General features: G+C 38.2%; 3 protein-coding genes across 4 annotated transcripts; 2 read left to right on the top strand and 1 right to left on the bottom strand.

Annotated features, from left to right (window-relative positions):
* The first annotated feature begins 1,805 nt into the window (after window positions 1–1,805).
* Window positions 1,806–7,311, top strand: atp6v1e1b (ATPase H+ transporting V1 subunit E1b). Its single transcript, XM_044343488.1, has 10 exons — window positions 1,806–1,915; window positions 2,037–2,098; window positions 2,844–2,909; window positions 3,942–4,051; window positions 4,288–4,354; window positions 4,470–4,559; window positions 4,648–4,716; window positions 4,793–4,887; window positions 5,397–5,484; window positions 6,486–7,311. The coding sequence occupies exons 2-10, from the start codon at window positions 2,066–2,068 to the stop codon at window positions 6,546–6,548; spliced, it is 681 nt and encodes a 226-aa protein (XP_044199423.1). The 5' UTR covers window positions 1,806–1,915; window positions 2,037–2,065; the 3' UTR covers window positions 6,549–7,311.
* A 78-nt stretch (window positions 7,312–7,389) lies between these two features.
* ada2b (adenosine deaminase 2b) lies at window positions 7,390–14,093 on the top strand. Of its 2 annotated transcripts, none has more exons than XM_044343487.1 (10): window positions 7,390–7,594; window positions 7,945–8,312; window positions 9,216–9,435; window positions 9,529–9,739; window positions 9,890–10,017; window positions 11,232–11,322; window positions 11,452–11,560; window positions 11,723–11,880; window positions 11,973–12,175; window positions 13,245–14,093. In XM_044343487.1, the coding sequence occupies exons 2-10, from the start codon at window positions 8,012–8,014 to the stop codon at window positions 13,330–13,332; spliced, it is 1,509 nt and encodes a 502-aa protein (XP_044199422.1). In that variant the 5' UTR covers window positions 7,390–7,594; window positions 7,945–8,011; the 3' UTR covers window positions 13,333–14,093. The 2 variants fall into 2 exon arrangements, with proteins under 2 accessions (XP_044199422.1, XP_044199421.1); XM_044343486.1 differs by having other exon boundaries at window positions 7,940–8,312.
* A 24-nt stretch (window positions 14,094–14,117) lies between these two features.
* LOC122975193 (probable polypeptide N-acetylgalactosaminyltransferase 8) lies at window positions 14,118–22,500 on the bottom strand. Its single transcript, XM_044343485.1, has 11 exons — window positions 22,308–22,500; window positions 21,238–21,481; window positions 20,442–20,608; window positions 19,764–19,947; window positions 19,477–19,674; window positions 16,723–16,837; window positions 16,183–16,368; window positions 15,926–16,063; window positions 14,574–14,669; window positions 14,330–14,497; window positions 14,118–14,252 (listed from the first exon to the last, which is right to left on the bottom strand). Exons 1-11 carry the CDS (start codon window positions 22,498–22,500, stop codon window positions 14,118–14,120), a joined length of 1,824 nt encoding a protein of 607 aa, XP_044199420.1.
* Between the last annotated feature and the right edge of the window lie 215 nt (window positions 22,501–22,715).

Genomic DNA, 22,715 nt, shown 5'->3' with positions numbered 1-22,715 from the left:
AATTTTTTAAATTTATTTTGTTTTTTACTTAACAGAAGGAGAATAAAAATACTTATTTATTTATTATTTATTATTAAACTTATTTCTTGCTTGACAATTTACTGTTTATATTCAACAAAAATAAATACTATTACTTATACAGTACTGTGGTATTCATTTACAAGGAGAAACAGAGAATAATAATAATATTCTTATTTTATTACATTTTCATCTTTTTTTCTCTAGTCTCAAATTGTTTTGCTGTTTACATTTGTTCTGTCTTATTATTGGCCTGTCAGTCATCTGTAAACCACATTCAATAATACTGACCTGTACGAAAGGTGCTATAAAGTTTGATTGAGTATTATTAAATAATAATAATGATGATTTGAGCTGCAATGGTTTGTCGATTAATTGACTTGATAATCAAGTAATCGTTTTAATATGTCTTTTTTAAAGCAGAAATGCCAAATATTTGCTGTTTGCAGCTTCTTGAATGTGAGGATTTGATCATTTTATGTGTCATACATGATAGTAAACTGAATATCTTTGGATTTTTAAATGTTTACTGGACATAACAAGACATATGAAGACAAAACAAGACACATGAAGACATCACCATGAGCTGTACGAATTATAATGGCCATTTTACACTATTTTATGACACTTTTTAGATGAAAATATAATTGCTTAATCGAGGAGAAAATGGTTGGCAGATTAGTCAGTAATGAAAAGAATTGTTAGTTGCAGACATAATAATAATAATAATAATAATAATAATAATAATAAATACAGAGTCAATTTTTAAATTTTTTTTAAAATATTCGATAACGATTTTAAAAAATGTATTACAAATTTAAATAGATTTTTTGAACATTTATTAAAACTATTTCCTTGACAATGACTCTCACACAACTTTGCATACATAAATAATATTGGTATGAAAAATAGTCAATAACACAAAGACATAAGACAGGTTATACATACTTTCACTTTCACCCTAAATTATCCAGTTAAATGTTTACAGTGTGCTCACTTTGCTATATACAATATAACAGAAGATAATTTTTCTAAATAAATGTCCATCCAGAGTTGCAGTCTTACGGTTATATTTTCCATACAGTTCTCGACCTTAAGTCTTTGAGTCCATTGGCCCAAAGTAGGTGGTTTGAGCTTTAGCCAGTTTATTGTGATCATTTTATGGGCTATTAACACAAGAGTTTTGAGCCTATATAATTTGTTTTTTAATTTGTTTATTGTCATGGTTGGATTTTACTGTTTGTGTTTTTAAAAATCTCGTTCTCAACTTCCAACCAAATTATTTCCAAGCTGGGCTACTTGAGCATTTTATGCCAAGACATCCGGACCTCCCCCACTCCTCATCTTCAATTATGGTGTTGACCTCAAATTCCTATTTACCTTTCAGATTCACTGTGAATAAAAAGTGCAGAACAAATTAAATGTATTATTATAATAATTATTATTATTATTTTTACATCCAATGCATTCTCTGTTGAATCCTTGCCAATCCTGCTGTATAAATAGAATATAAAAATCTTGAATTTATGGTTTTATACTTAAAGAACTTAAAAGGAGGATAAAATGAGTTTAGATTGCATTTGTTTTACTAAAAATGTCAGTTAGTGGATATACAGTATTTTAAATACATATTTTTGTATTTAGTATAGTTATACAAAGCATTACAATGTCAAATAATTCCAAATTTTTCACTAAAACTGAATCAGTTTCTTCTTTTTCTCTTTTTATATCTGCAGACAAGCTCGTCTCTTCCTGGTCTCTTCGCTCTCGCATCTGATTCGCTGCTCGGCCGGAAGTAAACATCATGTGATTTTGCACATCAGCTGATCCTCCGTAGACATCTTTACGAGTCACGACTGCGGGGATTAATTCATATCTCCTCCTCTGTGATTTTCGGGTAAATAAACGTCGCTATGAAACTGGTGTTGCTTGATTGAAATCTCCCTATTGACGATAACAGTTTGTTTGATGTCGCAGCGCTTTTTATTATTTATTATTTCGTGTGTTTTTCCTGGCAGGCCTGCGGAGATCTTTGACAGCTGCAACCATGGCGCTCAGCGATGCCGACGTTCAGAAGCAGGTATTGAACCGTTTTAACCTTCAAAATGACACAAACCAACCATTTCTCTCTGGATAAGTTTAGAAAAACATTATACGCTTCTTTTTGTTTTGTTACAACATTAAAAAATGTTGCTATTCGCTGTAATTGTAGATGTAATTGCGTGTGACATTGACAGAGCTGCAGTAGGTTAGCATTTTAAATAAACGCAAATATGAACTGAAATACGTTATTTAGGGTGTATTAGCTGGTGGTTTTGTGCCTAAGAATGCTAGCTATATCAAAATAAGCATTCATTTTGAAGCTAGTGTTGTGTGGAAGATATGGCTGAGATGTTGAAGGGTCATATTTCCCAGTGATCACATGATGAACACATGCCAGCAGGGCCTGATGAGGAACTTGTCTGGACACTCATTCAGTGGGGAAATCTCAGAAATCACCCAAAATAAGCCCCAAAAGCAGAAATGTAAAGCTAGAGGAGTCAACTCTGCACAGGATTTAAGTTTTATAGTTTTTTTATTGAGATTTACTACCTTTTAGCAAAATGGGTAGAAACATTCCTCACTGTTATGAGAAAAGCTCACAGCAGGCTGAGAAAACATTCCTGGCTTTCACAATGAGAGAGCTGAAACTTTCCTAAAGAAGTACTCAAGAAATGCTTCACAGTGAGCTGTGTGTAACAGTATAATCCCCCAGTAGATGCTGTGAAGTCTTAATATTAATGTGAGTCTTGTTTATCATTTGTGTTTCTTGTTCGTGTTTGCAGATCAAGCACATGATGGCCTTCATCGAACAGGAGGCCAACGAGAAGGCAGAGGAGATTGATGCAAAGGTATAAACACATTCACAAACACGCATAGTGTCTCGAGGTAATTAATCAGTCTTTTTAAATGTTTCTGGGGGGATTTTATGACTTAATTAGACACTAGATAGATGACAGGAAATGAGGGAAGAGATATGGGGACAGTAAGTATTTATTTTACGTTTTTCAAAACCAGGAGCACAAAGTGCTTCATACGGTGTAAATAAAAACATACAGTGACAAAAGCATATGAATAAATTCAAAGACGAGCAAAATTTATTAAAAGAATAAAAAGAAATGGGGAAAGAAAGCATTTGTAACTCCCCCGTCAGACAATACAGTGTATTAAATGCCATCAAAAAACAGCGTCAAAATGCATCTTCACCATCAGAGACGTTTCTTAGATGAGATGCACCACTAGGGGCACTAAAAGCCCAGTAAGTGCAAATATTTATGAGGGTCAGTTTGCTGCTTTTTAGAAAATCTAAAGCCATTATCTTGCATCTTGCATTATTCTTAAAGTTTTAGAAAAATTAGTTGTATTTCCTGATACTTAAACAGTTCAAGTTACTACCAAGACCTCTCAGTGCTGGTTGAACACACTGCCATGGGAGTTTGGTTAGATGAATGTATCATATATTCCTCACTGATGGAGCTTGATTGAATCTGTGCATAAAACCATACAAAACCAACAATAAAAACTAAAGGTTGTGGGGTCATAATGTGTTTTTTTGGCCGCTTAGTCCCATCTTATCCCTCCGATATTATTCAAAGTTACAGATGTAGTAACAGGAAGGGCTTCTTAATGATGGAAAAAGATAAAACATGTTGACCCTTAGTGCCATATTAGGACAATATGTATTGGTTTTAGATGTTCAAACACAGGTCCAAAACAGATCCTCCCTCTAAATTTTGATTATAGGGACCCCTTTTAAGGCTTATCAGCATTTTAAAAAAAAACTCTGGAGCAGAGCAAGTACTAACTAAAAGTGACTAGTGATGATTTAAAAATGATCTTATGATCGATGACCTCTGCTGAGTGAACTCTGTCTCCTCCTGCAGGCGGAAGAAGAGTTCAACATCGAGAAGGGCCGTCTGGTCCAAACTCAGAGGCTGAAGATAATGGAGTACTACGAGAAGAAAGAGAAGCAGATTGAGCAGCAGAAGAAAATGTGAGTCATGGCCAGAGATCACAGGACACATCAAGTCAAGTCTTAATCGGGTCTTTTTAAGAACAAAGGATTAGCTGTACGTGTGACACAGAAGTTCCATAATTTTATTTAGTTGTTTCATCCCACAATGACTCTTTTGTAACCAGTACAAACAGTCTCCAGGGTTTCCGCACAAACAGACCTCCACATAGAAATCTAAACAGATCCAATGTGTTTGTTATTTGTCTACTTAACAGCCAAATGTCCAACCTGATGAATCAGGCTCGACTGAAGGTACTGAAGGCCCGTGATGATATGATCTCGGTAAGCTGTTGCACATAATCTTGTCATATTTTACGATGCATAAGAGAGATTGATTATGCCAACTTTACAACCTCCTGTGTAATAATGGAAATCTTATCTTGATTGGTACTCTCAGGAAATGCTGAATGAGGCTCGCCAACGGCTTGCTAACGTAGCAAAAGACCAAGCCAGGTATCCGGCTCTGTTGGACGGCTTGATTTTACAGGTTAGTTCATACTCTCAACTTCTACATATGTTTATAAGGAGGCTGTGTTGAAAGGTTTAACAAACCTTTTCTCAACGTGTGTTATCAGGGATTCTATCAGCTCCTGGAGTCCAAAGTGACTATTCGCTGCCGTAAACAGGACCTGCAGTTGGTGCAGGTGAGTTAAGTATTCGTCAGTCTGAATATGTTCAATGTTATGAAATCAGAATTTTATTATGATCCTTGTCTTTCAGGCGTCCATCCAGAGGAATATCCCTATATACAAAGCGGCTGTGAAGAACAATCTGGAGGTCCGCGTCGACCAGGACAACTTCCTCTCCCCAGACATGTAAGCGTCATCACGCAATTGAAAGATGGATTGACCTTCAAGATCCCCTCCAGACATGTTTTAAGAGATAGAAAATACTAATACTAATGATAATTTGTGTCTGATGAGGTTTTTCCACAAGAAAATGTTCAATTACCTTGTTAAAATCTTTAAAATGACTTTAAAAATCTACTTCTCCCTCATGGAGAAAATTCAGAATCTATGAATATGCAAATATATTCCATTTCAACAACCATGATTGGCTCACAACTACTTTTCATGTCTTAAATCATGCTCGTAGGTACACACCTTAAACTCAGATTGAGGGTGAGCACAGACAGCTTTCCACATTGAGCAGATGATTGTGAAAACTCTGCACATACATCAATCTGCACAGTGAAGCTCAAACATCCGACTGTAGGAACAAGAAGAAAAACACATTTTTGAGTAGAGGAGGACTTTAAAAAAAGTCAAAAGTACTGTTGAAAATTGAGTTAAGTGTCTTGTTTGGGTGTTTTTTCTTCCTTCAGTTCTGGAGGTATTGAGATCTATAATGGTGATGGGAAGATCAAGGTGTCCAACACGCTGGAGAGCAGACTGGACCTCATGGCTCAGCAGGTAGGAAATACAGAAAGTTCATATTGTCTCATCTCACACTGTAGTTTTTAGTTATAATCTCCCCCCCCCTCAGATTTAAAAGGTCCTCATGTTCATATGTGTCGTTGTTGTCTGTGATGATCTCGCTCGCTTTAAAAGTCAATGAAAAGAGAATTGCCTAAAAGAATTTCCCCCTTTTTTTTAGTGAGGAGTTCGGTCACCAATAAACTTGCATTTGACAAAAATTGGATTTCGTAGCACTCGAATCACCTGAACTTTTATTATTTCACACGAGGAGCCGCAAATGAAATCACTCATTATAAGTTAGACAGATATCTAATGCAATGTTTTAGTTTGTCATTGGTTTTGTGTGCTTGTTTTGATGGTTCCTATGGTAACCACTCATAACCTCAGTGAGGCTTCGCTGCTCAAATAAATACGGAACATTAATTTAACTCTTACGGCCTGTTCAGGTCAAATTTGACCCTTTTTTTAAATATTTGAGAGCAGTATATATACTCTGAACACCTTTCCTTTAACCTGACATTTTATTACTTTTCCTGAAGTGACCCAGAACACATAAAAATACTGTGAAGGGTCAGAATACGAACAGTATGTAAGTGTTAACACTAACATCATAGTCTTAAATGTTATTCCCCTTTTTAAATAATGAGTGCAGCTCTTAACAAACTTTCATATTTTGTGGTATATGTTGTTACTTGCTTTAATTTATTATTTGATGGGGTTTTTTTTTTAGATTTGTCTTATTCATTTTTACTGGTAAACTGTTTTAAGTTTGTCCTAAGGTGTCATTTCAGGTAGTTTCTTGGGAATTTTATTCAGGATTTATGATTTTGTGACATATGTACCTTGTTATTGCTGCATTTCTTGGTCCAGACACTGTTAAAAAAGAGAAATTTTTAGTCTTAATAAGGATTTTCCGGTCAAATAAGTGAATAAAAATACTTTTAGTTAGTTGTTTTTCTGTATTCTTGTACTTGACATTCTTTCTGTGTTTACAGATGATGCCTGAAATCCGAGTGTCTCTCTTCGGTGCCAACCCAAACCGCAAGTTTATGGACTGAGAAGCCCTCCTGTATTAAGAGAAGAACGCTCCTTTTTATTTTTTATTTTGTCATATGAAAGACGTCATTCCTCTGTCTCTGAAATGATTCCTCCGACGCAAAAGAGACGCGTTGTTGTTGTGTGATGTATTGCTGTATTTTTCTGTGCATTAAGGGACATGATAGACGCTGCAACTCAACATTACAGATGTTCATCGTGGATACTGCACAGTTGTAATGACTAGTTTACTCTGCTGCTTCCTCCTTCAAGGGTCTCAGTTTACACCGATTAGTCAGAGGCAACAGAATTGGTCGATTTGCTGGATGTTTAACAGGTTGCTCTCTAATTGGATCAGTCTTCAATGACAAACACAGCATCTGTGTCGCAGTTTCCTCCCAGTTTCATTAACCTCTACCCCCGCATTATAAGTTGCATGGGGAATTGTTTTGCTAATGGGTGTCTCCTCCAACCAATCACAGAGAAAAAAAAATCCTAGAAACAAAACTGAGGACCGTACATGACCTTGACAGAGTTAATTTATTGATGTTACATCGACTGTATGTTATTCTTCTGTCATGAATTAAAGGAGTGGGTGATATCATTCCAGAGGATGCACTGTATGTATATGAGGTTTCCAGATTAAATTATGTATGTGTGGTTGTTGTTTTGTTTTTTTTGTTCTGTCTTTTTTTTTTTTTTTTTTTTTTTTTGATTGTGTCTCCAACTGAAAATGATATATTGTGGAAATGTACAACATAATAAAATATAAATCATTAGTATCAATTATTTGTCCTTTTTTTTTTTTTTTTTTTTTTCGACTTGTACGGTGTCCCCGTTGCTGAGAGATGGACAGTTTTTGCTTTTATTTCGTAACACTGGCCATTCATCCTTCATTCATTAGTTTATCACATGGTGTTTGTCAGACAAAAATGCCCCAATTGTCCAGCTGCTCTGAGGATTTCGCTGACATGCTACTCTGATAGTGGAGTTTCTTGTGCAGAACAAGCTGTGCCTTTTGGGAGACGGCTGAGCGGAGACGCAGGACAACAGACGCTCCTTCTTACTTGTAAGTTTTTTTTTTACATTTTAAAGTTGCTAGATTTACCTTTAAGATTTTTCATTCTTTGAGAAAGTTTCCATTTAAGACGTGTGGATTGCGTGTTATTTTCCTTCGCTTTCCCTTCGCTTAATCTTGATTTAAAAGGCAAAGCAGTCACGGTCAGACTACTGAATGGACTCTGTCAGCACCGTAATGCAAGCTAAACAGCATGTTATCATGTTTGTGACCTTAAAACAAGTTTGTCAAATGTATTTACCTACTACACCGCAAAAACTTAGCCGACCTCTCTGAGGCAGGAGGACTTAAATGTCATGAATTCATGTCTCACGCACAGTATTTCTTTCCTTACAGCGCAGCTCACAGTGGAAGGTGTGTGATCATGTTCTAGGAGGAATACAGCGCCCTCCTGTGGCACATGAGGACATGGTGATCTTAATCTGCCAGGCTGTGGTCACATATGTGCCCCTTCTGTGGTTTGTGAGGGTGACTGAAGGGATGCCTGACCCCACTCAGAGGGACATGCTGATGCGTGAGGAGGCGTCCAGACAGACAGGCGGCCGAGTGATTCTCACAGCCGCTGAGCAGAAGCTTGACGCTTACCTCCATCGGTTAAAGGAGCAAGAGATGTCTGCTGCCCAGTTCCCTCCTGCTATCCACTTCTTCAAAGCAAAGCCTCTCATCCAAAAGAGCTCAATCTTCAAACTGCTGCAGAAGATGCCTAAAGGTGATGTCACAGCCATGGATGGATTACCTGCCGGCCAGGCTCAACCAAATCTGATCCAACTTTTTTTTTTTACCTTCATTACAGCTGCACGGTGTACACAGCGTGATTTTAATTGTAAATCAGTTTAAATCAGTTTAAGGGTGGAGTAGCTCTGCTTTAAGAAAACAGAACCTGCATTTCAGGCTCTCTTTTTTATTGTTTGCTGTGGTATTTAGTATAATATATGCAGAGTTGAGTCAGTCTGGATCTGCTGTGGCAGGAAGATTTGGAAAGAGTTAGTCTCTCTTCATCTTCAGCGTGAACTAACTGCCGAAGTTCAGGTCCAGTTTTAAAACTGGGTTCATCTGCAAGAGACACAAAATGACTACAGTGAGACGCAAAATGAATAAAAAGTGAGACAAAATCACTACAAAGAGACAAAACGACTACAATGAGACACAAATTGACTCCAACAAGATACAAAATGACTACAAAGAAACACAAAATGAATGCAATGAGATACAAAATGAATAAAAAGTGAGACAAAATTATTATAAAGAGCCACAAAAACACTACAAAGAGACAAGATAGCCGTATAGACGCAAATTGACTTCAACAAGATAAAGAATGATTACAAAGAGACACAAATCGTCTGTAGTACCACAACAAAGAGACACAAAATGACATCAACTGTAAAGACACAAAACAACTACAAAGACACTAAAATGACCACAAAGAGACACAAAATGCTGGTATGTAGGAGGATTGAGGGACTTTTGTCTGTGCCAGACTGCCGTTGTCATATAATCCATCCATGATTACAGAACCCAACAATAACCAAGATCTTCATTTTTATAACACTGTCTTGGTTCAGTTAATCAATCTTGAGATTGAAGTTATTTTTTTCTGGTGTTTCGGTGACAGGCGGAGCTCTGCACATCCACAGCTCATCTCTGGTCAGTGTTGAATGGCTGGTGAAAAACGTCACCTACAGGCCACACTGCTACATCTGCTTCACGTGGGACAACTCGGTCCGCTTCCTGTTCTCCGACCGCCAGCCCTTCCCGCGTTGGGACTGCTTCTACTGGCAGCTGCTTGAGACTTTAAGAGCCAAAATTGGAGACCCTACAGGCTTTGATAACAGGTAGGAAATCACCTTCCCCTACACATTTTGAGTCAAGATGCAATGGGAGGACTGGACATAATCCAGGATAATTGTTTTGGGGTTTTTTTTCAGTTTAATGCAGCACCTCACACTGTTCACTGAGGATCCAGATGGTCAGTACCCAAACCAAGACGTTGTGTGGGAGAAGTTTGAGGAAGCCTTCATCACAGCTGCTGGGTTAGTCACCCATGCTCCTGTGCTGAAGGACTACTTCTATAAAGGCCTGGAGGAACTTCACCATGACAACATCATCTACCTGGAACTCAGGAGCGGTCTCTCGAGGGTTTGTGTTCACTTGCTTGTTCACATCCCAAACTTCAGCCTCTCTGAAAGAGCAATAGTAGAAGTACAGAACCAGTAGCATTTATGTAAAGACAAAATATATCGAGTATGTTGTATTTTTATTTCTATCCGCACCTTTGCTGTGTTTCAGACATACGAGCTCGATGGAACCATTCATGACAAGGTCTGGACTCTGAAAACATTTCAAGAAGTTACAAAGAAGTTTGTAGCAGATCATCCGGACTTTCTCGGGGCTCGTGTCATAATATCTGTTCCCAGGTACTCTATCTATCAGTAAGATCACAGAAAAAAAGGTCTGTCAAATGCTACCCTTGTGCAGAAAACACAGTGGAAATCTCGGGAAAAAACTGATAGTTTACAAATTTTCTCAGTGAAAAGCACATATATATATATATATATATATATATATATATATATATTAAACAAGAAATAATTCCGCTAACTGTAAGGCACAGTTAGTTACTCATTATTTGATTAAAGGTGCAGTGTGTAGAATTCAGTGGCATCTAGTGGAACTGACTTTGCAGCCCTTTATTTCTACATAGGGAGCTGCCATGTTGCACCGCCATGTTTCTACAGTAGCCCAGAACGGACAAACTAAATACTGGCTCTAGAGAGGACCTTTAGCATTTTTTGCAAGCTTCATGGCTACTGTAGTTTCTCCTACAGGCTTGGAAGGGGAAGAGGAGGTGTATTCAGTTGGTTGCAATCCGCAACCTCACCACTAGATGCCACTGAATCCTACACACTGAACCTTTAATTTCACAGATGTATCAGAAAAATGCATTTTTTCCAATCTCAGTGATGGCCAGAATTTGTACAATGAGCCATGATTTTATAGATCTGAAACTGTGTCCCAGTTTGAAAAAAATAATTCTGTTACTTTAATTCAATATATTATCTCATAATTATTTAGTTTCCTATTTTCTGGAAACGGAAACAGATATAAAGTTATTAGAGTTATTAAAGGGGCACTGCACCAGTTTAGTTCTACTTAACACGTGAAATCAGTTGTGGTGCTCTGGACAAGCTTTTGAAGCTTGACTCATACTAGGGACTTAAAGTTAGGATATCTCAGCCTCTGTTGCTTTAATTTTGACATTTCTTTCTTTAATCTGTTTCTCACAAGTTTATGGAAGTAGTTGTAGTAGTTTTATCACTAGCGAACTAGTACGTAGTTGTTCATTTTACGCAAATACTTTTTTTAATTAAGGTGCATTTTTGTCAGTGTTGGTGAAGGTCTACTTGTGAGCTACTTCTGTTTTCCAGCACATTTTTTTGTCTGTTGCACCAGCTCTTGTGATTTTTGAGTCAGTTAGTGATTTTGTCACTTTACATTTAAGAAATGCAAAAACAGCTATATAAATATGAAAAATAAACCCCCGAGTAGGTATTATGTACTCTGAGAATTCTGATGAACCTTTATCTTGAATAATCATTCCTGCGTTTAACATGATTGCTGCTTTCTTCAGGGCTCTGAGTGTATCTGAGGTCAAAGCAGCCGTGAAAGAGGCCATTCAACTACAAAAAGATTTCCCGGATGTTGTTGCAGGATTTGACATGGTAAGAAATGAACTGTCTGGTTAAACCTCTTATGCCACAATGAAAATCAACTCTTGTTAAGTGGAAATCAAGCCTGTTTGGTGAGTGAGTTTAACTAGGTTATCCTTGAGCAAACATTATGGTTTGAAGGTTGGCAGGGAGGACAGCGGGAGAACTCTTTGGTACTTCAGAGAGGCACTTTCTCTGCCAGCTGAACTTGGTGTCACACTGCCGTACTTCTTTCACGCAGGAGAGACAGGTGGGCGGATCAAAAATGTAAAATATTTTATTATTAATTACACATCTGAGCACCTGCAGAAAGTTTTTAAAATCATTTTACCGCTGAAAACAATGATAGAAAATTAAATGCACCCCCTTCTGACTCTTTCACTTTGACTGCGCTGTTTGTGTGTGTTTGTAGATGATGAAGGCACTGACATAGATCAAAACATTCTTGATGCCCTTTTGTTCAACACCACACGCATCGGGCACGGATACGCTTTGGCACACCACCCACTTGCTAAAGAGCTTTCCAGAAAAAGAAACGTGGCTGTGGAGCTGTGCCCCATCTCAAACCAGGTCAGATGACCAATTGTCAGAGAAGAAATTGTATACCAGTCTTCCTATATACAGTATAAAGCACCTGGGTGTGTTTGACCTATGACCTGCAGGTACTGAAGCTGGTATCGGACCTTAGGAACCATCCTGCAACTGTGCTGATGTCTGAGGGTCACCCGATGGTGATCAGCTCTGATGACCCGTCTCTGTTCGGCACCACAGGCCTCTCCTATGACTTCTATCAAGCCTTTGTGGGCATCGGAGGGTTGAAAGCAAACCTTGGCACTCTGAAAGAGCTGGCTGTCAACTCTATCAGGTCAGAATCAATATATTTTATTTCTCTCATGTGTGTTTTGATGTCACTTCACTCTTAAGAGCTAATATGAGCTTGTCTGTGGATGAAAGGACCGTACTGTTGTTGTTTTTTTTTCTTTTTTTTTAGGTTTTAGCCCGTTAACTGCAAACGCATGATGGGTTTAAAGATTAAATCTGGTGATTTTTTTTTTTTCTTGTCAGCAAATCACATGACAAGACCAAAACCAACAATGAACTGAACCCTCTAACAAGTGTTCTCTGTGTCTCTGACGCCTGATTTATCTCACTTTGCTGTGCCAAAGACCTTCATTGTTGTCCAAAACTATTAAAAAATATGTACTGTATATGATTATATTTACTGTATTTTCTTACATACAAATGCCTGCTCTGTCAATACTCACTAGAACACTAAATGTGTATTAATACGTAGCTGAAAATAGTCCCCAACAGATACAGTACTAAAAACTACGGTGCCAAGCTGTTTTAGCCCTTTTTAAAAAATGAAAGTATATATTCATACCTGTTTTTAAAGGTTTATATCTTCAGTTGTGCCACAGGCAGGCTGGAGAAGTCAGAAAGTATTAAGAGATGGACTAATCTATTGTTGGTTTTGGTCTTCTTGTGGAATTTGTTGACAAAAACAAAATTTATTTAAAGCTTTCTTATAAATGAAGACATTTTTTATATCGTTACAACTGTGTTTTACAAAATTGTCTTTCATCATCACCAGCCTACACTTACAGGTGCCTGCAGTTATAGTTTTTCATAAATACATTAATAAAACACTTATATCCTCTGTTAACTACATTATAGTATTATGAACCATTTATTAAGTGTTTATATTCTGTTCATAAATGCTAAATAAAGTGTTACCAAGTGTCCTGAAGCAAGTGTAATATGAGTGTATAATTGTAGTAAACATTGAGGTGTCATCTCCTCCTGATGGTGGGTTCAGTAACCCTCTGACATCTAAAAGCTTGCTCCTGGGGCGTGTTTCACTAGATTTGTATCAAGCAAATTAACAATTGTTTGAAGAGCTTACTCTCATTGTTAGTTCCTTCTGCCTGCAGGTACAGCTCCCTGCCAGCTCATCTGAAGGACATGGGCCACGCCATGTGGAAAAACAAATGGGACGCCTTCATTTTGGATAATTCATGACAGCTAAAAGCACAAAGGATCCTGTTTGACTTGAACAATGTTTATAGTAGCGCTAAACTAAAGCAGACACCTGGAGGCCATCAGTAGCCTTTATGAAAATTATTCAAATTCAATCCAAGTGTCTGTAAATATCGGCTGACATGAAGTTATCATAACCTGAGGTCCTTTGAAGATACACTGGAGGGATTTATGAACTGAAGGCTGCTGCACCAAGTTTGTATTTGTTTTTCTGTTTGTGAAGCTTGACAAAAAGTAATCAGTGAATTAAACAACAACCACCAAATTGATTCTAAATTGTAACAGGTAGCCAATGAAGTCGTGAAACCAGTGAAGGCATGATAAACCTCTCAGGAATTTCTGAACTGAATGTTTCTTCCCTGAAACACCCACAGAAGAGCTGTCTGCTGATGAGAACGACAATTCACAGGAGAGTTTATTTTAGTACCACAGGATTCATCAAAGTTGTTCACAACCAATCTTTTGTTGTCATAAAAAAGAACATAAAAACTGTAAAACACATGTTTACATCGACATGGCTGCATTAAAAAATAAACACATTAGTTCATATTTTATGTCACAAAGTTGCATTTGTCAAAAATGTAATGCAAAACCAAGCATTACATAAAAATGTCTCTTTTTCTCAGTGATCCGGTTCACAATTTTACTCATGCACCGTCTGTAAACTGTAAACCCCAAACACAAGCAGCCATTTTAAATCTTTCTCTTTTTTTGTGCAATAAAGTCTCATTTATGATCTCGTCTTCTGGGTCCTGCTCACTCGTCTTTTATTGGCTTTTGTTAAGATTCTGTATCTTCCAGCTCTGACCACTGCAATTCTGAATAACTAGTTTGTAAACGCCATCTTCACCTATCGCAACTTCCAGACATCTCTTTGTTTCTCTGTTCTGGATAGATGATCCCTAGGAATGGAAAAAAACAAACATTTTATTGTCAATCCATTAAAAAAATGAAAGATAGCTGCTCCTTTTTGGTGTACCTGTTTAAAATCCCACAGCGTGTGGAACTTCTTCTGCTGGGCCGTTTTGCAGTCGTACAGACCCGGGTCGACTCCTGTACCGGGGTCCACCAGACATCGGTTGCTGTTGTACTTGTGAGATTTGATTCCACCGATGTAGATTTGTCCATTGGTGCAATAAAAACAGTGCTACACCACAGAACAGCTATTATCCACAGGCAAAATCAGACAGCAATGCAATGCAAAAGCAATGCAATGAACATACCTGGGCCGTGTAGTAGTGACATACATATATAATGGGTGTGTTTCCCGGCATTGGGCCTTGGTCAATACAGAGATCTGGCTTCAGATCATTTATGAGCTGCCAACAGAAGAAGAAATTACAAGTAATCCTTTGTAGCATCCATTAGACAAAGTGGCTTTACATAAAATAAAACATAATAATCTAGAGATATATCTCCTGAGGCTCCATCCCAGGAAAGGCGAGCAATATTTAATATTTTTTGTTCTCAACAAGACCAAAACCAACAATTGTGGCGTGACTCTCAGCCCATTTGTTCCCACTGAAAATGTAAATCTTTAAAGTCACATCTTTTTATGTTCATTTTAAAAATAGCTCTGTAAAAAACACAAGGGGGCGCTGTAGTTCTTAGTAGATGTTCCTTAAACTCAAAATAAATTACAGTGCCCATGTTTATTGTAATGAGGGAACGTGTCACCCATTGTGGCTCAATTATGTGTTTTAATAGCTTTCGGACAACAATAGAGCTCTATTGCACAATAATATATAAGCTATATCATCAGGATACACGGAAAACACTTGTTGGTAGGATCATTTCATTGTTGGTTTTGGTCTTTCATTTGATTTGTTGACAAGAAAAATGTAGAATTTCACCACACTCATCCTTTAATGTTGGACAGTTAAAGGACAGGTTCACAGTTTTTCAAGTCTGTCTTAAAACAACAGTCAGGAGCCCAAATTAACATTGAAACAGGTTTTTTTTTTTTGCTATAATCATTCCTCCTGTTCATACAGGACATTAGAAAATCCCGTCGTAAAGCACTCACAGTGTAAGTGATGCAGACCAAAAACAGTCCTCCTTCTGTGCAAAAATGTATTTAAAAGTTTATCTGACGCTAATATGAAGCTTCAGCTGTCCATATTAATGAAATCAAGTAGATATCTTTCAACATTACAGTCTTTTTAGTGCCAAAGTTCCTCTTTTTGTTACTATACTTCCACCACAGCTCAACAGGAAAACACTGTCCGAGGAAAAAAAGAGGGAATTTGATGCTAAAAAGACTGTAAATGTGGCAGATATCCCCTTTACATAACTAACTCAGACTGCTGAAGCCTCATATAAGCTTCAGATAAATTTTTAAATGCATTTTTGCACAAAATGACTGTGTGGACACACTGTGGATTTTGGCCCCCATCACTTACATTGAAAGCACATTTGAAGAAGATCTTTTAATGGCCAGTATGAACAGGAGGAATGATTGCAGTGAGGAAGACCTTGTAAGTAAACCTACCCCTAATGAATACAGGTTTAAAAAGATCTATTTGATTGTGGTGAAGGTGTGAAGTGTCTTACAGTAAATATTGTTTCTACTCACTGCTCCATAAGCAAGCACATCATTCAGAGAGACCAGCTCGGGGTAAACATTATCCAGATACCACTTGAAGGGCTTGCACTTCAGCCTCTCTCTTAATTTCTTTCTCTCTGACACATCCCCAATGTCTATCCCATGATTCTGTGGGGGGAAAAAACAGGAATAATAAGGCCACAAAGGAGTTTTTGATAGGTAAAAGGAGCTACAATTTTGTATACCTGGTGATTATGTGTGATTAATGAGTTATTTGACTTCCTAACCTCTAGGGGAATGTTCCAGGCAATCTTGACATTGTATTTATATTCATCCATCCACACCTCTGCCACCCTCAGTGCATTACGCTTCACCATCACTCTCAGGTCTGGCAGGTAAGGCTTACGGGCTCGTTCAATGTGGGCAATTTTAGAGCAAGGTATAATTTCTATGCTTCCTCCACATAGCCAAACCTGCCAAAAGTAGAAGAGGTCAAATACTGTTAAAAGAGTTTCTGACACACACATGTTGTATGCTTATTTTTAGCAAAACTCAACATTGCACAAGGTCACATACCGTATACAGAAAACAATATTTTAGCAGGTGTTGCAGAGTAACATAAAACTTCACACTAATGCTAAACTTGTGCAGTCAAACATTCCGTTCTTTGTCCAGGATGTTTATTTTGTCACACTTTGGCTGCAAAGTTAATTGTATGTTTTGGAGTGTTGCAGAGGAAGTAATGCGGAGAGAGCAAACAGTTAACTGAAAATGACAAAGATCTACAGTACACTCAAACACAGGTCATCACCTCCGGATCATCTTACCCGGATGCCGAGCTCCACATTTTCACCACCATATATTTTCATTCCACCATCAAGGCTTCCGATCTCTCCAAAGAACTTACGATCAGCCACAAGTATCCCCATGATGGAGGGGCTCCTGATGACACCATGTGACAAATAAAGTATTTGCAATAAATCAAAAATCCACCTGCACTTCATAAACTGTCAATGTATGTTAAATATGAGACTGGTTTAAGGATCAGTTCACCCAAAATATACACAGGCGTACAGAAAAGACATTGTTTTTAAAACTTAACTCTAATGCTTTACGGATATACAGAATTTGAGGCCAGGATTTAAATTCTGGTCGAGAAACTTTGAATATTTTATTTATTCTTTCATTTCTTTTGGCTTAAAAGCAGCCTAAACATACTCACATGTAATCACCAAGTTTCAAACATTTCCCCAAATCCCAGAGAAAATAGTGAGGACATGACCTTAGTGTTCTCAATGGTAGCTTTAGTCATTTCTACTGTAGCCCTAACACAGTGGAGGTGGCTGGAATCAAGGCTTTTAGAGATGCAGGATCACTGCTGTTTGTGTTTGCATGTGTGTTAACTAAAGGTTTGACCTGTTTGCATTCAGTCCTTAAATGCACCCTACATGAAACTGCTCACATGGACACTTAAAGGGGACGTATCGTACATGTTTCCAGGTCTATATTTCTATTCTGGGGCTCTACTGGAATATCTTTGCATGATTTACAGTTAAAAAAGCTCATTATTTATCTCATACTGGCCCTTTATGTAGCCCCTTAGTTCAGCCTCTGTCTGAAACAGGCCGTTTTAGCTCCTGTCTCTTTAAGGCCCCCTTCCAATGAGCCCTCTCTGCTCTGATTGGCCAGCTTCCAGAAGCATCCACTGGCTCCGGAAACAAACGTAGTAGTAGGATTTCACTTCTTTTTCTCGTTCTTTACTCAAAATGTCAACTTCTCAAATACATCTGTACATGTTTGAGCCTGAATCCGATCTGAAATATGCGAGCTGACAACGTTAACAAAGGCTACGAAACAGTTTGTGGGCATGTGCGAACGATCTGAACGATCAATGGGGAAGTAGAGGTAACATTGCAAAAGGAGCATTCAGAGTAAACCGAAGCCCTGGCTTTTGACTTGAAAGTGGCATTTTTACATATGTTCATTTCAAGTTTTGGAAAGTTTAACATATATAAATGACAGAAAATCACAAAAAGCATGTTATTTCCCCTTTTAAAAGGACAGAAGTGGTATTGCAGTTAAAAAAAATTAAATTGCTTTATGTGAATGATTTTTTCAGTTTTGACAACATTGAAGCAATTTGTACAGTGTCCATATCTAAAGGTGACTCCCTCCTCTGCCAGAAATCAGGTCACTTTTGCAGTACATGCTGGTAAATGTACCAGTACGACTTTAAGAGTAAGAGACTGTTTAAACCAGTGGTCACCAACCATGCTCCTGGAGAGCTACTACCCTACATGTTTTAGGTATCTCCCCACTCTTACATGCCTAATCCTAATTATTAACTTGTTATCAAGCAACTGAAGCTTGTCAACGGTTTGATAGCGGGTTAATAATTAAAATCAGGTGTGTTAGAGTGGGGCGATGCCTAAAACATGCAGGCCAGTATCTCTCGAGGAGAAGGGTTGGAGAGCTACTACCCTACATGTTTTAGGTATCTCCCCACTCTTACACACTTGATCCTAATTATTAACGTGTTATCAAGCAACTAAAGCTTGTCAAGGGCTTGATAATGAGTTAATAATTAGAATCAGGTATGTTAGAGTGGGGAGATGCCTAAAATATGCAGGCCAGTATCTCTCGAGGAGAGGGATTGGTGACCACTGGTTTAAACGAAAAGGAAGGAGGGTCTAAATTCACTTTGAAGAATATGAAATATTGCAAAGCCTGCAAGCTATTTCAAACAGCTCAACTCAAGCATGCCACTATGCAAACATGGCATACTCCTCTCACTCCAGTATACTGTGTACCTAATGCACTCTCTTAATCATTATGTCACTGCCGTTGCCGTTATTCAAACAGCATTTCTAAAGCCTTGTAGGGAGGTCAGAGGCTGAACCTCAAACATTAATGCTGTACATACAGTATTCTATAGTCACATAAAATCTAATCCACATCAACTGACTAAACAGAAACTTTATCGCTGGTGTGCAATATCACTTTAAACCACAAACTGTGAGCAAACGACACACAAAGGCTTCACATTTAGGTCATGCTTACAGTGCTATATTATGCAAATGTTCACATATCCATGTGTTGTTTAGATCCTGCATATCTATTCAAAACATGTCCTCTTAGAGGAGAAAATACTATAAACTACCTCTTCTATTATAAAAGGGAAACATGTTGCACTTGTAAACTTAATGCCACAGTATATCTGAAGCACTTCTTCCTGCTTTCTTTAGAACAAAAAATTCAGTATTCAGTATAACAGTTTTCACTCTTTTTTATCTTCTTTAGAATATTATTTGTAATGAAAACTGAGGGGGGGTTATTCCATATAAACTAGAATATTATTTATGGAAAAAAACACATTGCTGTCCCTGTTTCGAGTCTTTATGTTAAGCTAAGCCAACCATCTCCTAGCTCAAGCGTCATATTGAGCAGACAGGTGAGAGTGGTATCATTCCTCTAATCTAACTCAAAGCAAGAACGTGAATAAGCATGTTTCCCAAAATGTCAAACCAGTCCTACAAGTGTCAAATGTTTTTTTTGTGTGAACTTTTTAAACTGGAACTCACTTGCCAGGCTGTGACTCATCCTTTAGAGCGTACCACTCAGGTCTGAACTTCTCGTACATGCACCACAGAGCCCAGTCAAAGGCATGAGCTGCAGCTTCGTAGGGAGTCAGTATCAAGTCATCATAGTTGACTCTGTCAAACACTGGCGACAATATCACAGTGCGGTCCTCTTTGATGCGAGCTAGTAATGGCTCTGCCCTGTACACAAACAGTGATAGTTTAATGTGATGACAAAAGTATCAACACCGTAGCACAGAAAGAAAAACTCACTCAGCACTTAAACCAACCATTGCACATGGACTTCAATGTGAGCATCCAGGATGGCCACCACGTCACTGACAGCGTTCTTCCATCCTGACAGTCTGGCTTGAGTGAGGCCGAGCTGTTCAGAGTGCCGGACTTTTTTCACCAGGCCTGGACGCTCCTCATGGATGAAGTTGATGTATTCATCCAGTTTCCCCATTAAATCCTCTGCAGAAAGGCATATGGTGAAGATTTAATGTAATGAACACTTTTAGGCATCTACCAACTACCAACTCCCCCCCCCCCTCCCCTCTCCCCCCACCTCCGAGTCGTCTTTGGAAACTGTTTAGAAAGGAGCAGGCACAAAAATACTTGGCAAGTCATTGGTTGAACCATCTGTCTATCACCGTCTTACGCAAGAATCCTGACAGGATGCTGATTGGTCCGAACCAACAAGCGCATAACTTGAAGGTTTGGTGCTAGATTGGATGGGCCAGAGGGACGATTTGCCGAACTTGTGAGATTTGTACGCTAACCTTAACCCAATCCTAACCTAACTACATAACTACATATAACTAGGAGAAGGGAGGAAATGTGTTTTTTGTCATTTTTACCAACCTTTTACAAGTCAACTTTGTCTCTCTTGATACCATATCCTGATAATAAAATACTTGAGAGGAAAACTACCAATAACAGAACAGCTGCAGAGCATGCCGACCTACCGTTGCTACTGTGATCGTCCACCAGTATGATTTCTTTCAGCAGATGAGCTGGTGTCTTGTCGATGATGCTGCGGATAGCCCTTTTGATGACGGAAAGAGCCTCATCCAGGTAGATTAACACAACACCGATGGTAGGAAGATCCTCTGGGTACTTTTTCGCAGCACACCTTTTCAGGAGACAAAAAATTTGTACCTGACGACTTGAATGATCTGAACTTTTCTTGTTAAAGCTGTAGACTTGTGCTTGTTTTTAATCATTAGAATCAAGAAGCAAATGAAATGTCAGAAGGAAACTTGAGGTTTAGTTGATAATTTCCTCTGAACATACTCAACTTTGATGCATTTTCCAGTGTTTATTCATGAAAGCTATATCTTAGTCACTGAAAATTGATTATTCAAGAAATTCAACCAAAGTTTATAGATTAAAAGGCTTAAGTTATATCAAGGACTGTCTGTATGTTATGTACAAACCTCTCATTCATTCAGACTAAAAGTGATTTTACTGTAATTTTTCTGTCATACATCAGCCCACACAAGAGAGTTTCATAACAATCCAGCCAAATTAATTGTTTTATGGAAAAAGATGTTTGTAAAGTCGAATTAATGTTACTAAAAACTGTATTTATCAAGAGAAAATTACACATGTAGATGGATATATTTTGAATGTGGGTGTAAAACCATTATGGACAGTTGAAGTAATAACATACAAAGATTGTTGCGACCACACCTGAAAGTACAGTACATGAGGTGTGGTTTATTAGCAGGGATGATCATATGAGTGGGAGGTTATGGTCACCTGGCAGGCCTGGTGTCAGGGATCTCTCTGTTGAGGGGGAGTCTATCACTGAGGAAAGCATTGTAGCCGTATTTCTGAAATAAGTTCTCAGCCTCCTTCTGCTCCTCCTCTGACAGCTCCTCACCCCACCTCTTGAACAGCCATGAGTTCGGGTATAGTTTCCTCACCACCTTCCTTTCCTTCTTCACCTCTGCGTTCTTCTGTGGCACCGGTTCCTTCTTTTCAAGCTTATTCATCATATTGACTGTGGACAAACTGAGAAGCTGAGTATTTGTTCCTGAGTGTATCCTGAGTGACACGCAGATGTCATTCAGTAGCACTCCACAGGTGCCCCTCCATGAAATGTAAATATGCACTGTCAGTCAGTGTTTGTGCTTATAATCAAAATGATGCAATCAGGAGCACATGCCACTGGAGCAGGTGTGTAAGAACCCTCTGTTGGCCTGTGCTCAACATGTGTGTGTTGTCAGGCTTAAATCAACCCAAATTTTGGTTAAGAAATGATTTTGTGAATGTTAAAACTGTGATGAATTTCAAAATTCAAAAAGTTTATTATCATGTGCACAGCAAACACGGACTGTTACACCATATAATGAAATTCTTACTTTGCTAGTCCACCCTTCATGAAAAAAAAGAGTTAAATTAAATTAAATTTTAAAAATTAAAATCACTCAAGTCATCACTCATCAATCAAGTATATAAGTTACATATAAGTTGAAGTATTGCACAGCATAGTATTGTGCAAAAAAAGCAGTGATCCTGACTTGACCGAGCGACAGGTCATAAAATATATTACATAATTGCAAATATTGCAAATAGCAGTGTAAGAAATTGTCATAAAGTGCACTGTGCATTGTTGGTTGGTCCGGTCCAGGCGTCATCGGAGAATTACGAATTATCCGATTATCCTCTTTGAATCGTTTGATGACGAACATTAAAGCAAATGTGTTAATGTTTTGTTTTTTTCTTTTTCTTTTAACATGTTCAAAATAAAATTTGAAATCAAAAACTTGAATTTCCTACTTTGACAAAGAGACAGAATCAGCTATTGGACTTTAACTTTTACTCACGCAGCCTGTTGATGTCTGCTTCCATTTTGTTCATCCTCATGAGCATTCCCTGGCCCCTGATGGAGTCATTGTGGTGGGCCCTCTGGAGTCTTTCTGAATGGGTGTGGACCTCCCTCTTAATAGAGATGAGGTATAACACAGCTGCAGCCACAGAGAGGGCGAGAAGTAATCCTTTGATCCATTTAGATCTCATTCTGGTGGTCCTGTGCATGTCATGCGTTTTGTTTTGACTTAGATGGGAAGAAAAGGAAGGAGAAAGTATACCACTACCTTTTATTTAAGTGCTGTCGTGCTCTCTCCCCTCCTCCTCTGCACACACGCCGACCTGTGCACACAAATACAGTCATGCACAATGAGAGACGCAAAGTGGCTGTGTTATCTGATATGCTGTAAGTTCACATTGAATAA

Source organism: Thunnus albacares, chromosome 23 (genome assembly GCF_914725855.1).
Source record: "Thunnus albacares chromosome 23, fThuAlb1.1, whole genome shotgun sequence".
NCBI lineage: Eukaryota > Metazoa > Chordata > Actinopteri > Scombriformes > Scombridae > Thunnus > Thunnus albacares.
The sequence above is the reverse complement of the archived record's forward strand: the minus strand, read 5'-3'. Positions and strand labels throughout refer to the sequence as shown.

Bases quoted from the DNA above. Each gene is read 5' to 3' on its own strand.
- atp6v1e1b (XM_044343488.1), top strand. From the start codon at position 2,066: ATGGCGCTCAGCGATGCCGACGTTCAGAAGCAG. The intron at 2,910-3,941 runs GTATAAACACAT...CTCCTCCTGCAG, and splicing joins CAGAGGAGATTGATGCAAAG to GCGGAAGAAGAGTTCAACAT. The intron at 5,485-6,485 runs GTAGGAAATACA...CTGTGTTTACAG, and splicing joins TGGACCTCATGGCTCAGCAG to ATGATGCCTGAAATCCGAGT.
- ada2b (XM_044343487.1), top strand. From the start codon at position 8,012: ATGGTGATCTTAATCTGCCAGGCTGTGGTCACATATGTGCCCCTTCTG. The intron at 8,313-9,215 runs GTGATGTCACAG...TTTCGGTGACAG, and splicing joins GCTGCAGAAGATGCCTAAAG to GCGGAGCTCTGCACATCCAC. The intron at 9,740-9,889 runs GTTTGTGTTCAC...GCTGTGTTTCAG, and splicing joins TCAGGAGCGGTCTCTCGAGG to ACATACGAGCTCGATGGAAC.
- LOC122975193 (XM_044343485.1), bottom strand. From the start codon at position 22,500: ATGAGATCTAAATGGATCAAAGGATTACTTCTCGCCCTCTCTGTGGCT. The intron at 21,482-22,307 runs GTGAGTAAAAGT...GTTTGTCCACAG, and splicing joins AGCAGACATCAACAGGCTGC to TCAATATGATGAATAAGCTT. The intron at 16,838-19,476 runs GTGAGTTCCAGT...TGGTGTCATCAG, and splicing joins GATGAGTCACAGCCTGGCAA to GAGCCCCTCCATCATGGGGA.